The 11929-nt window shown below is 40.9% G+C and overlaps 1 protein-coding gene across 3 annotated transcripts in view; it reads right to left on the bottom strand.

Annotated features, from left to right (window-relative positions):
* Positions 1 to 5112: 5112 nt before the first annotated feature.
* LOC106721793 (E3 SUMO-protein ligase RanBP2) overlaps positions 5113 to 11929 on the bottom strand; it is a 52459-nt gene continuing 45642 nt past the window's right edge. For all 3 annotated transcript variants that reach the window (XM_025213552.1, XM_025213553.1, XM_025213554.1), the window contains 3 exons: positions 8625 to 8898; positions 8112 to 8446; positions 5113 to 6501 (listed from right to left, as the gene is read on the bottom strand). In XM_025213552.1, coding sequence (XP_025069337.1) covers positions 6196 to 6501; positions 8112 to 8446; positions 8625 to 8898 — 915 coding nt within the window. In that variant the 3' untranslated portion in view covers positions 5113 to 6195. The remainder of the gene's footprint in view (positions 6502 to 8111; positions 8447 to 8624; positions 8899 to 11929) is intronic.

The following is an 11929-nucleotide window of genomic DNA, read 5'->3' as shown; positions in this document are numbered from 1 at the left end:
AGGCGCACGAGACGCGCGGTCGCTCTGCGGCTGCGCCGCAGGGGGCGCTCCGGGGTAGTTCCCCCCCGGGGCGGGCCGCGCTGGACGCTCCCACCGCGCGTGCCCCTGCGAGAAGAGGCAGATGGTATATTCTGGAGGGGGTGGTGCAGCCCGCCTATTGGCTGATACCTGGGAGTTCCGTGCTGCCCTCCAGCCCCACCCCCGGGCGGCTTGCGCGGGGGTCGCGGAGCTCGTGCAGGAGTGTCTGTTGGCAGCTCCGCTATCGTTTGAACACTGCCCATGAAAAGTCCTCTCTGCACCCAAACCCCTGATTGAGAATCACTAAAGGAGCAACTGCAATCGCTGAAGTGAAAGAACTAGAGCAGAGCTCCATGCAACACCTTCTCTGCCTAGCTCTGGTGGCAAGGCAAGGGCAGGCTTGTCCTGCCCACCCCGGGTGGGTGGCCCTTGTCACTACAGTCAACAAGCCCACCTTACTTTGAGGCTGGAAGGAGCTGGCCACCCATGTGCCTCCCTCCACACTGATGAAGCCAGCAGGAGCTTACCAAAGTTTATGCTCTATATCAGTGGTTCTCAACCCTCTTTTAAGACTCGATATTCCCCTCCCCCCAGAAAATGCCAGCCCTTTTGTTTTTTCTGTCTTTCTGACTAGAAAAATACTAGAACAGTTCACTTGCCAAGAACTCAGACCATGGACTTGGCATCTCTCAGTTTAATCTCATGAATCATGTTTGCACACTCAACAGTGCTAATGTTGCCTGATACCCCTGAGAGGATCTCAAGGCACCCCAGTTGAGAACCACTGCTCTATGTCTTAGGTAGTCTGTAAGTGCAAATCTACGCTGCCTTGTCCCTCCATGGGGACATGCTCTGTATTTAGATAATTTTACAGCAGTGGAAAACAAGCAGCATTTCAGAACAGCATAAGGTAGGATGATGGCCTTGGCCACATGGAAATCAAGCTGCTTCTCTCAGTGTCACTCTAATCTTGGGAATTATGGGGAAGATGCTTTGGTTGGCTGGGCTCCATCCTGTTTAGGCTTGAGCGCCACACAGGGAAAACTACAAGCATCCAGATCAGAATGATCCAGTTAATATAGGACAGTGCTTCTGGCCCCACAGACCTCATGAGTGGCAGCGGATCATGGTGCATGTGGGGTCCTCCTGTCAGTCTGCAGATGTTATAATAGAGCATGCCAGCCTGATCCCACACACTTGGATTCAGCCATTGAGTGACTACTCATGCCAATGTGATCTAGCATGCAGGGACACTATCCATGAGACTCTCCAGAGGTCAGAAACTTGGCAGCAGGGGGGCATCAATTAATACTGCTAGGGCTCCCTTGCCACTGTATTTCCAAACTTGTGGGCAGCCCCTCAAGCCAAATGACAGCTCTGAGCTAAATGAGGTCCACAACAGGAGGTGGGGCACTACTGATATAGTGTAGCTGACCTTTTTTGTAAGCTCTTTGAAAATCCTGCATCAGAGGTTTTTAATGAAACTAAATGGTCACAGAATTAGAGCAGAGGTACCTGCAGCCCACATCTGGCCTGCAAAGCCAGAACATCAGCAATGAGGGGAATTGATTGCCAAGTCAGGAGTGCGGTGGCAACATCCAAGAGCTGGGGACCTTCAGAGCAAGTTGCTTTTAAGACATTGTCCAAGTGTTGAATTAGAGGCAAGTTAGAGTTGTGGATCAGGAACTGGCGGAACAGAATAGTTATAAATAGTCAGTTCTTACAGGGGAATATGTAGGGACCTACAGAAATTGTGATCGTGCAATTTTCACAGAAACTGCAAATTCAGGTGGGCTCTGTGAAAAAGTGTGGGCTCTGCAATTTTGGTGAAAGAAAAAAAAAAGATGCAAGAGAAAAGGGTGAGAAGCCCTCTAGAGTCCTAAAAGCACAGGGGAGAGGACAGCTGTGGGATGGGGACAGCAAATCAGAGGCTAGACCTCTGACAGGCTCAGTTCAGGAACCAGTCTGGGGCCAGCCAGGGAAGGTTTTGGTGCCAGCTTTTGAAGCACCCACAGGCATGTGCTACAGCATACTGCAGACTGAGGAGGAGCAGGGTTAATGAACACCAAGGAATTCTCCAAGACAGACAAATACGTTTCAGTGCTGCACCATGTAGGACAATATCCTGCAGGGACCTTGCACACAGGAGGCAGACTCTTTTGTACTGCCTGCAGTGTAACTTTGGATGTGTGGAGGAAAAGAAGCATACATCAATACGTCAGGGTCTGAGGCACACATGAAATGAAAGGCTGTTGCGACCGTGTCCTCCCTGTTTAAAAGGACCGCAGGAAGCAGCTTGGTAAGGCGAGGTGCAGCATTTTCCCTCGTGGAGGCTTTCACAGCAGTGAACATCCTGCTGGAGAAACCTGATCACCCTAAGTTAAGGGACTATGTGAAACAACACATGCCCAATGCTAGCAGTTTTCCATGTGCCAACAATCTTCATCAAGACCATCTCCCTGCTGCAATTGCTTCACATGTACAGTCTACAAATGCTGCCTTGGCAGAGTATGAATCCTCCATTGAGGCTGATGAATCCACTGACTCCCAAGATAAAGTGTTCATAAGCACATAGTTATTTGTACCAGGGAGCTGGACAGATCAAGACCCTGCCTGTCTTTCAAACAGAGCCAGTTCATCTTGCCTGTCATTTTTTCTATCGCATTGCAAGCAATTGTGAAAGTAATTGTCAGCTATGGGGTAGATTTTAACAAGATCTCAGCATTCATGTCCAGCAATGCCATTTACATGTGCAAGACTTTCTCTGATGTGCTTGAATGAATGCTGCCCAATGCAGGTCACATTACTTGCAATGCACACATTCTGCCTTTAGCAAGGGACAGATAGCAGTTTCCTGATGTGGATAGCTTGGTGTCTTCCTTCAAGAAAGCCTTCAAGCACTGTCCAGGACATAAGGTCTGGTACAGGGAGTCCTTTGCCAGTCAAAATGGGAACTCACATGGCACTGTGCTGCTGCCACCAGAGCCTGTGCTCACATGGTAGAACTCATGATTTAGCACAGTCCATTACCACATCAAGCATATGTAGCACTACCAGCACGTTTCGAGTGAAGAGCTAGAAGTCACACCCAGCACACAGTGCGTGCTTAAACTTTACAGGCTCTTAGGGCAAGGCAACATTTAAGATCAAATGATGATTGTGGTTGACAGTGCTACCTGGTTCATGGAGCTCCTACCATGGTTTGAAAGCTGGCAGGCTGTGATAGCAGATAGATTTGATAAACTGGTCCAAAGATAGGGCATTTCAAGAACTATCAAGCTATCCTCATGAAAAGCAACACAAAAGGGACCTATTTCAGGCAACAGCTGTGAAGCTGAATCAGTATTACAGGTATCACTGCCACCACAGTTCAGACAGCTGGCTGCCTCCTTTCTTAGTGCTGTTCACATCTTGGACCCCAATCAGGTGCCTATTCCAAGCTGTGAGCCTCAGCTGCTGCAAGCAAGCCTGGGATGGGGGAAAGAGCACTACACTGAACATGCTGCTTATATGAACTTTATCAGTACTGGATACCTGTGTTCTGGGACTCTGTCTGTGACTGATTTTCCACATCTTTACACCCTGGCAAGATGCTGCCTCATCATTCCAATGAACTCAGTGATGCTGAGCATGCCATCTCTGTGTATGGACAAGTGCTCACCCCACAGAGCCTGTCTGCAGCAACTGTGGCTGGATGCAGCATGCTTGCATTTAATACCTAGCACAAACTGCCTGTCTCAAGGTTATCATTTAGTTTTAGTAAACTCCTTTTTATGTCCTTTAATACAGCATATATAGTTGGCATTAGTTAACAAAGTGTAAATAGCTGGTATTAGTTAGCATTCATGCTGTACATAAATTTATTTTAATAAGATATTTCAGTTTAGAGTTTAACTAAATGCTGAGATGGTATTAGTTACAATTCATGGTATGCATAGCTTTAGTTTAATATTTGATTTTAAAGTGCTTAGAGTGCTTAATACAGCGTCAGTTAACAGCTTCTGTAGGCTTAATCCCCTGATTAGGCCTATGGAAGCCATTAAGGGAAACATTGTTAAGCAATTTAAGTGGCAGTTGGAGTCATCTGACAACCTCCAGGGAGGAGCAGGACTGCCAGGGACCCTTGCCCAGAAGTATAGGGGGGCCTGCCAACCCATGAAAATAGCAGCCAGCCCTGGGATCTGCCTACAAAATTAGTTGGCCACCTCCTTGAGTTCAGTAGATCCCTAGGGCTATGAAGTGGGGTCTGCAAGGGGTGTGCACAAACAATTTTGTATGTTCATAGGTGGTTTGGGGTAAGACCAAGTGACATGACTGAGTTGGCAGATGAGACTAAGTCATTCAAAATGGTACGAACAACAGCCGACTAGAGAACTGCAGGAGGATCTTAAAAATTGAGTGAATGGACAACAAAAGGGCAAATGAAGTTTCACATTGATGAGTACAGAAGTGACACCTCAGGAAAGAATAGCCAGAGATGCACTTAAACAGTGATATAGGTTCTACATTAACTGTCACTCAAAAGAGAGCCTGGGAGTTACTGCAGATAATTCACTAAAAACTCTGACCCAATGGTGTTTAAAAAGGTATTTAGAACGATCTAAGCATTACATCTTTCTACACCCATCCTAAAATATCCCAACTTTACTAAAATGTTTTGGAATTCTGGTAGAGCCGAAGTTAAGAAACAATTCAGAAGTTCAGTTTGTTTCCTTGATTGCTTTTATACCAGTAGACCAGAAAAAAACACCAAATTCCCAATTCAATTTTATTTAAATTTAGGCAAAAACAATGCAAAAAGTTTCATTTTACATTGAACTACTTTTTATATAACTATCTATTGATAAAGTGTAATAAAATCATGGTGATTTGAATCTTGTTGCTACTCAACTACAGTTTGAAGTCATGAGGATGGAAAGCTCCAGACTCGTTTATTTAGCTCCACAAGTTTAAAGCAACAGAAAACCATGGATGCTTTACATTTTGTTTACTTTTTAAGTCACAGAGAAAGAACAGAACATAAAACACATTTCTGCATTCCTCCCCACCTTTTCTAGCTTAATTCATATTGTAAAACTGATTATTTTACAAAACTGACATTATAAAGAACGTATTTTATTAAAAGTGAAAAGATTGCCTTTTATATATGAAGGATTTGCACATTATCTACATACTTCACAAAACTTTCGTAATTAAATTGCTTTAACTCATTAATCATGTTTATAAAGGTTTAACAGAAAAAACCCTCTTTACTTAATAAGTGTAATTTACACATAATTACTTTGTTGCTCTGTACTAAATTTAAGCCAACATTTGCCATTCAGTAGAAACAAGCTATCATAAAAAGAACTAAAAACTGCATTTGCCCCAAACGATTCAAGCAGCATGGTGACAAAAAGGTCACCCGGTAACATTTGATAAAAGTCTGCAGAACAGTAATTTTCAGGGTTTGTTTTTTTGTTTCCAGTTTTCCCACCCAATAAGTGTTACTAGGTTCATTTATCCTATAGTCAAATATTTTATTAGTAGTATCCTCTGTACATAGGAATAATATGTGCAGAAAAGCCTAATGACAAAAAGAGACCTTAATGTATCCATTAGATCTTGACAATGAAAGCCTATAACAACCTTACACAGGCAGTAATTTACCAACAGTGTTCAGGTACCCAAATACAACTCACAACACTACCAAGTAGCAAATACAAGCCTTTAGTGTATAAAACAAAGTGGTCCTGCTTACAGGGATGATGTTAAAAGGTGAATCCATTAGCCGTTTCCACGTCTCCAGCACTTCCATACTAAATCCTCTTACTCAAGATATTGATACATCAGAGCAGCAAGCCAGAATAGCTGAAACGGTAATATTCCTTGTACAAACCAAAGTGAAGACACAGACCATTGCTTTAACAAGACTAGGATTTAATTTGAAAATGGACATTTAATACAAATGTCAGAATAACAAATACACCTGAAATGCACCAGTGCTTGAACTGTTTTATTTCACAACATGCAAAATCAATTAGAACACATTAAAAAAAAATACTTGGCTATAAAGCTGTAAATTTTACATTTATACATCAGAAGTGTTCATTTCAAAATGCTGAACATAATTGGCCAACAGGTAAACTTCAACTTAGGCTGTTAAAAGATTATTGGTATGAGGTTAAAGCAATGATTCTATATTTGTCCACAGTCTGTAATAACAATTCTTCTGCTCACTGCTCCCTTGGGAGAACCAAAAGATTCCATCTTTTTCACAACATCCATGCCATCCTTCACAAATCCAAATACCACATGTTTAAAGTCCAAGTGTTCTTCTTTTTTAAGTGTAATAAAAAATTGAGAATTATTTGTGTCTCGGCCCCTATTTGCCATTGAGAGTAATCCAGGACCAGTGTGTTTCACTTCAAAGTTCTCATCCTCAAATGCCTCTCCATAAATGGATCGTCCACCTGTTCCATCTTGTTTAGTGATATCTCCTCCCTGAAAATATTAAAGATTTATTAAAACTTCTAAACCCAAACATATTTATGAAGTAGAAAACTTGCTGTTTTCCACAGAAAACAACTGCATTAGAAAATTAGAGCTAGAGATAGTTTTTTCTTTTAGAACAAGAAGATAATGTTTTTTCAAGCTTCACTTTGTGCAAGCTAGACAAACATAAAGCAAACCAAAATTATTAGTTCTTCCCATGAGATTTTATTTTTTACCTTTCAAGTTCAGGACCAAACTGCAAAGCATCAAGTCTACTCTTAGGTTAGGTACAGACATTAGGGGAAGGTTAGACTGCGTTGAAAATGGCTACCCAATCAAACTTAGTTCACCTAGATGTGGACCTTACACAAGTCAATCTTAGTGCGAACGGTACATAAGTTCAGGACACTTAAATTGGATCAGCTGTTTTTAGATCAATCAAAGCTAAACCTACCTCTGAGGTACACCTAACTTTAGGTCGGGTTGTCCATTTTTCAACTCATCTGTCTTGAACATCTGTACAGTTTCCAATTCAAGCCCAGGGCTGGGAAGCCTAGCTGTTGACCCCAGTCTCAAGGCTATACCTTTCCTACCCTCTCCCTGGCACTGGGCTATTTTTAGTGCCACCTCCTGCCCTGAATGTCTGTACTAGTATGATGTGTTCTGACTGAATCTGTTCTTGCACGTAAAGTGCTCAAAAATTTTACAAGGGTTGGCCCTGCAAAAACAGGCACATTCTTAAATGTATCTTTGTGAAAGAACACACAAATAAGCATAAACTTGCAATAGCATGATGTTCAGAAGCTAGTAGAGCTATTTAACGGCCTTCAGAATTAGAACTACATTCTCTATTCAGAAAGGTAATGCTATTTACAATCATATGGAACATTAGCATTACTAAGTGGCACAGCTGAAGATCACCACCCCTGGGACTTAAAAAAAAAAAAAAAGAATAGAAAAAAAAGAAATGGGTCAAAATGAAGTGAATATAAAGAATGCATTTAGTAAGTAGGTACACAGTAAGGCAAAGCATGAAATGAGGGAACCAACTACTATACCTGACCAGGTCTTATTAAATCCATTACCCTCCAAATTCTTAAATACTGACAAGATGTTGTAAATGCTATGAAAAGCCTCTGCCCCCAACTCTCCTCCAGGTGGTACCTACTGTCCATTATGTTTTCTATTTCAAGTGCAGATACATATTTGAAGTATGCAGGTAGATCAATACAAGCATTTGACTGGCAAAATCTTTATTACTGGTTTTATACTGAGCCAGAACAAGCACTCCACTTGGCCTTTCCCAACCCAATATTTTTACTTGTAAATGAAAGTTTCCTATTTAAATCCCTGAGGCACAATACAAGAGAAAAAACACATTAAGAGAAAACATACGCACCATTTTTCAAATTAGATCTGAACTTTGGAACGAAGTAAAAACCCACCCAGTGAATTGAAAAGTTTTCTGTAAATCCACTTTAAAATAATAAGCAATTTTTGTTATAGGAAATCCTATGAAAATAATCGTATGTAATTTCTTCATAAAGTCTGACAAAATGCCAGTCAGTCAAGATGGGTTTAGTTTACTCTTGCTTAAAAAGGCCTGAACTTCCACTTACCTGGCACATAAAATCAGGAACTATTCTAAAAAATGTGGAGTTCTTGAACCCAAATCCTTTTTCCCCTGTGCACAGGGCCCTGAAGTTTTCAGCAGTGCGAGGAACAATATTTGAAAAGAGTTCCATGGTTACATGTCCTATTGGTTCATCATCAGCAGAAACTTCAAAATACACTACAGGGTTGCTCTCCTTTGACAGTCCTGCTGCCAAGGATACATGTTTTTTCTGCAGTTCTGATGAGCTTCGTTGGCATTCTTCAAATCTCCTCTTAAAAGAATCAGCCATTTCTTGGTTTTTAAACCTGACCGCAAGTTGTTCTACTTTTCCTTCACCATCTGAAATTCAAAATTCCCAAAAAGATTACTCCAAGCATATTCAGTATCAGTTTAAACAGAAACAAAAAAAACCTTTCAGTTGTCTTACGCACTGAAAAGTGTTGTATAGATGTTTCTCCAAGTCACACAATTCCCCCTCTTCCCATACCCCCAAAACATGCCATCCACTAAAACTCACCAGAGTGATCTGCGGCAGTCCAAACTAAAGCATTGTTTGATGTATTCAAGGGCTTTAAGTTCATGGATTTTGTGATAATATGATTTGCACAGACTTTGAGAACCTGGTCCCTTCTCATCAGAATTCTGTAATATTTCTTCTGGGTATGGAAGAGGATCTTGATCTCTCCAACTCCACGTTCTTTCCACTGAGACACTTCCCTGTCCCATCTGTAGAGTTTTGCCCTCTCTTTGAAGAGAATTTCTTCATCTTCTTCTCCAGATTTAACTTCCACCTACAAAATAAGAAAATTCATGTTTTCCTGGATAGCACTATCACCACTGAATTTTTCATGCATACGAGAGCCTTCGTAGTTGCTTTCCACTGTAGTCCTAGAGGTAGGTAATTATATTAGGCAGAAGGCAGGGCATGGTGACACCTTAAGACTTACTGGTTCAGAGAGACATAACTGAGGTGGTTGCCTATGAAAGTTTATACCTCTTTGAATCAGTTAGTCTATAAAGTTTCACTCTGCCCTACTTTCTGCCTTTGTAGTCCTAGTTCTGCACACTCTTAAGAAGACTTCCCTCAAACTTTTTTGCTTCAAACTCTGAACACAAATCCACAGCTAGAGGCGATATCTGCCCACACTTAAGTGGAACTGAACAAACTGTCTGAAACTGAATAAGAAAATTTAAAATTTAGGAGCAACTGACAAAGTTCTAGAATGGTTTCTAGTAGTCATACACTTTTCTAAGGCTTTATATAGCCACATTTTTTGTAGGGATCCCCACTACATTTCTAAGTTTTGTTGATAGACAGGTGTGCTGCAGGAATTTAATTTTTCTTTCTAATACACGCTAACAGTACTTCTTTAGTAGTATGCTATCTGTTGAACATTGGGTAGTGTCCTCAAAAAACTTGTTACATACTATGAGACCACTCAAGATAAACAATTATCTTTGTGTAAATAACGTTTCTAGTCTCTATAGAAAAATGTTTAAAAAATATTAGTTGCTGGAGTTCTTTTGGAGCAAGGAAATGCTTAAAAAGGTGTGGGTGTAGGAGTAAACAAGGTGATAAACCAGAGACGTTTTATGGAAGTACACATGAAGAGAAGGGAGAACAGTAATAGCAAGGAAGAAAAAACATAATAGCAAAGATGGAGCCAGGTTATGCAGACTTTTAGAGAAGACACCAAGTTGATACAAGGAGCTTATTTCTAAGCTGAACTAAGTTAAGTTAACATTATAGACAGTGAAAATGAAGGTGCTCTTCACCCAGCATCTGTGGTTTGTAGCTTCTGGAATATGCTATTTCTCTCAGCTTAACTCTTAAGAGTCAAGGATGCTGCATATAAAAGGCACAGTATCTCAACTCCAAATGCTGTTTTAGTTCATGTTTATTGAAACCACATTTATTACTGTTGTATCAGTCTAGTTACAGGAAAAAAACAAAGGTTTGTCTTAAAAAAAAATATTTTCTAACTCAGTTTGCACTCAATTACCATATTTACTTGAATACAAGATAAAATTTCCCTGTCCCCAGTTGGCATAGGGGGTGGGGGGAGAAGCCTCTCACCTTATAACAACATACAACAAAACCTCACTAAATACACTATAATTATAACTGCTGCCAAAAGCAGCATGTGCTCATCAATGGAAACCAACTATGAAGCTGATTTAAGGTAGCCAACACTAAGCATGACTATAAAACACATGGAAGCCTACCACAAGAATAGGTTAGTGCAGCCCATCTGAATAAAATATATGGTAGTGCTCATTAAGTGCAGTCCCCCTCACCACCAACTCTTTTTCAAGTCATGGTGAGCCACTCCATCACATACAATTCACCCAGACTCACTGGTACCCCCTCTTTCAGTCTTGCACATATTAGTGTGGTACTACCCACCAAGCAGTGAAGCTGGACCAAGTTGCCCTTGTGCCTCATCTGCATATAGAATTTTGGAGCATCCCATAACTTGAGACAAACACCCACTTCCAGTCATGAGTGGGAGCTAATTAGCACATGGATCCTTCAGGAGTGATATCTGGAGTGCACACATACTGAGCAGTGCTGAGCTGTGAAGTCACTGTGGTTTCAAATGCTGTTGACTCTGGTGGGGCCCAGCCCAATGAACTATGCGGTAAGTCACGAGCCTGTGGCTTTGCACTAATATCATGCATAGTTTGCACTATAATACAAACACGTGCCAAAGTGATGCTAAAGCTTGCAGCAGTTTATAAAGGTAACATTCATTGATTATGGATAAACTACACGCATGGGAACTACATGCAGTTGCTACAGCCATGTTTAATTTCAAGATCATTGTTTGCAATTTTGCTCCTCACTTCCATGTGTTCAGGGAGAGCAGGGTCTTATAGTAACGAGAGGGGGAAGGGGCTGCCAGGGGAAAAAGTTGGGGGAAGCAAACAGCAAAGGGCTACCTGACCCACCCCAAATTTAAATTTTCCCTGATGTAGCAATAGAAGGGAGACAAATTCAAGGCGAATCTGCAATAAATTAAGTGTTATACCTGGAAAATTTATATATTTGTTATAATTTTCCATATCTAGAATCCGATTATTGGGGGTCATTTTATAATCAGGGTTATATTCTATTTGAGTAAATACGGTAAACATTTTAGCAACATTTTCAATATGGTGGTAACAACCTTAGTAAACCAAACTGCACTCACAATTCCAGTTTTTAATTTCCTATCAGATTAAAACTAAATAATGAATTTGCAGAACATTTTGTGAAGCTCTTTCTGCTGTCTGCTACAATACTTCATTTAGTTGATTTATATTTTTCCCTTCTTGGTGACTTACAATATAATAGCTGTTCCTCCTAGCTCTTGAAACCATTTCTTTTACCAACTAACTACTCAACTAGAGATTGCTCACAAACTCGTTTCAGTGTCTTACTGCTCAGTGATCCTGACACTGTCTCCCTTTGGGTTGGAGGGCAAAGAACACAATATACAAAATGGTGTAACAATGTTATAAGCTTGAACTGGGACGACTACATTACTTATGAGTGGAAGTCAAAGAGATTCTCTAAACAAGGGAATTCCATATTATATAAAAAAACAAAAAAACCTGCCACTTGTTTTACCACAAGGTAAATAACTGACCTTTAAGAATCGGTTTCAACAAGAAAGTCTCTAGCCAGGATGTTTTTGCCAGGCCTTGAGGTCTGGCAAGCTGCTTCTGAGATTTAAGTGAAATCCCACAAATTTAAAAATCTTTGACATCTGTGTTTTCCTACAAAACTGAGGTTCCTTCATGTAAGTACACCTGTAGTAGTAGGCAACCGTCGATCCT

The sequence above is a fragment of the Alligator sinensis genome, unplaced genomic scaffold (genome assembly GCF_000455745.1).
Source record: "Alligator sinensis unplaced genomic scaffold, ASM45574v1 scaffold1232_1, whole genome shotgun sequence".
Taxonomy (NCBI): domain Eukaryota; kingdom Metazoa; phylum Chordata; order Crocodylia; family Alligatoridae; genus Alligator; species Alligator sinensis.
Note: the sequence above shows the minus strand (reverse complement) of the source record. Positions and strands in the feature narration are given on the sequence as shown.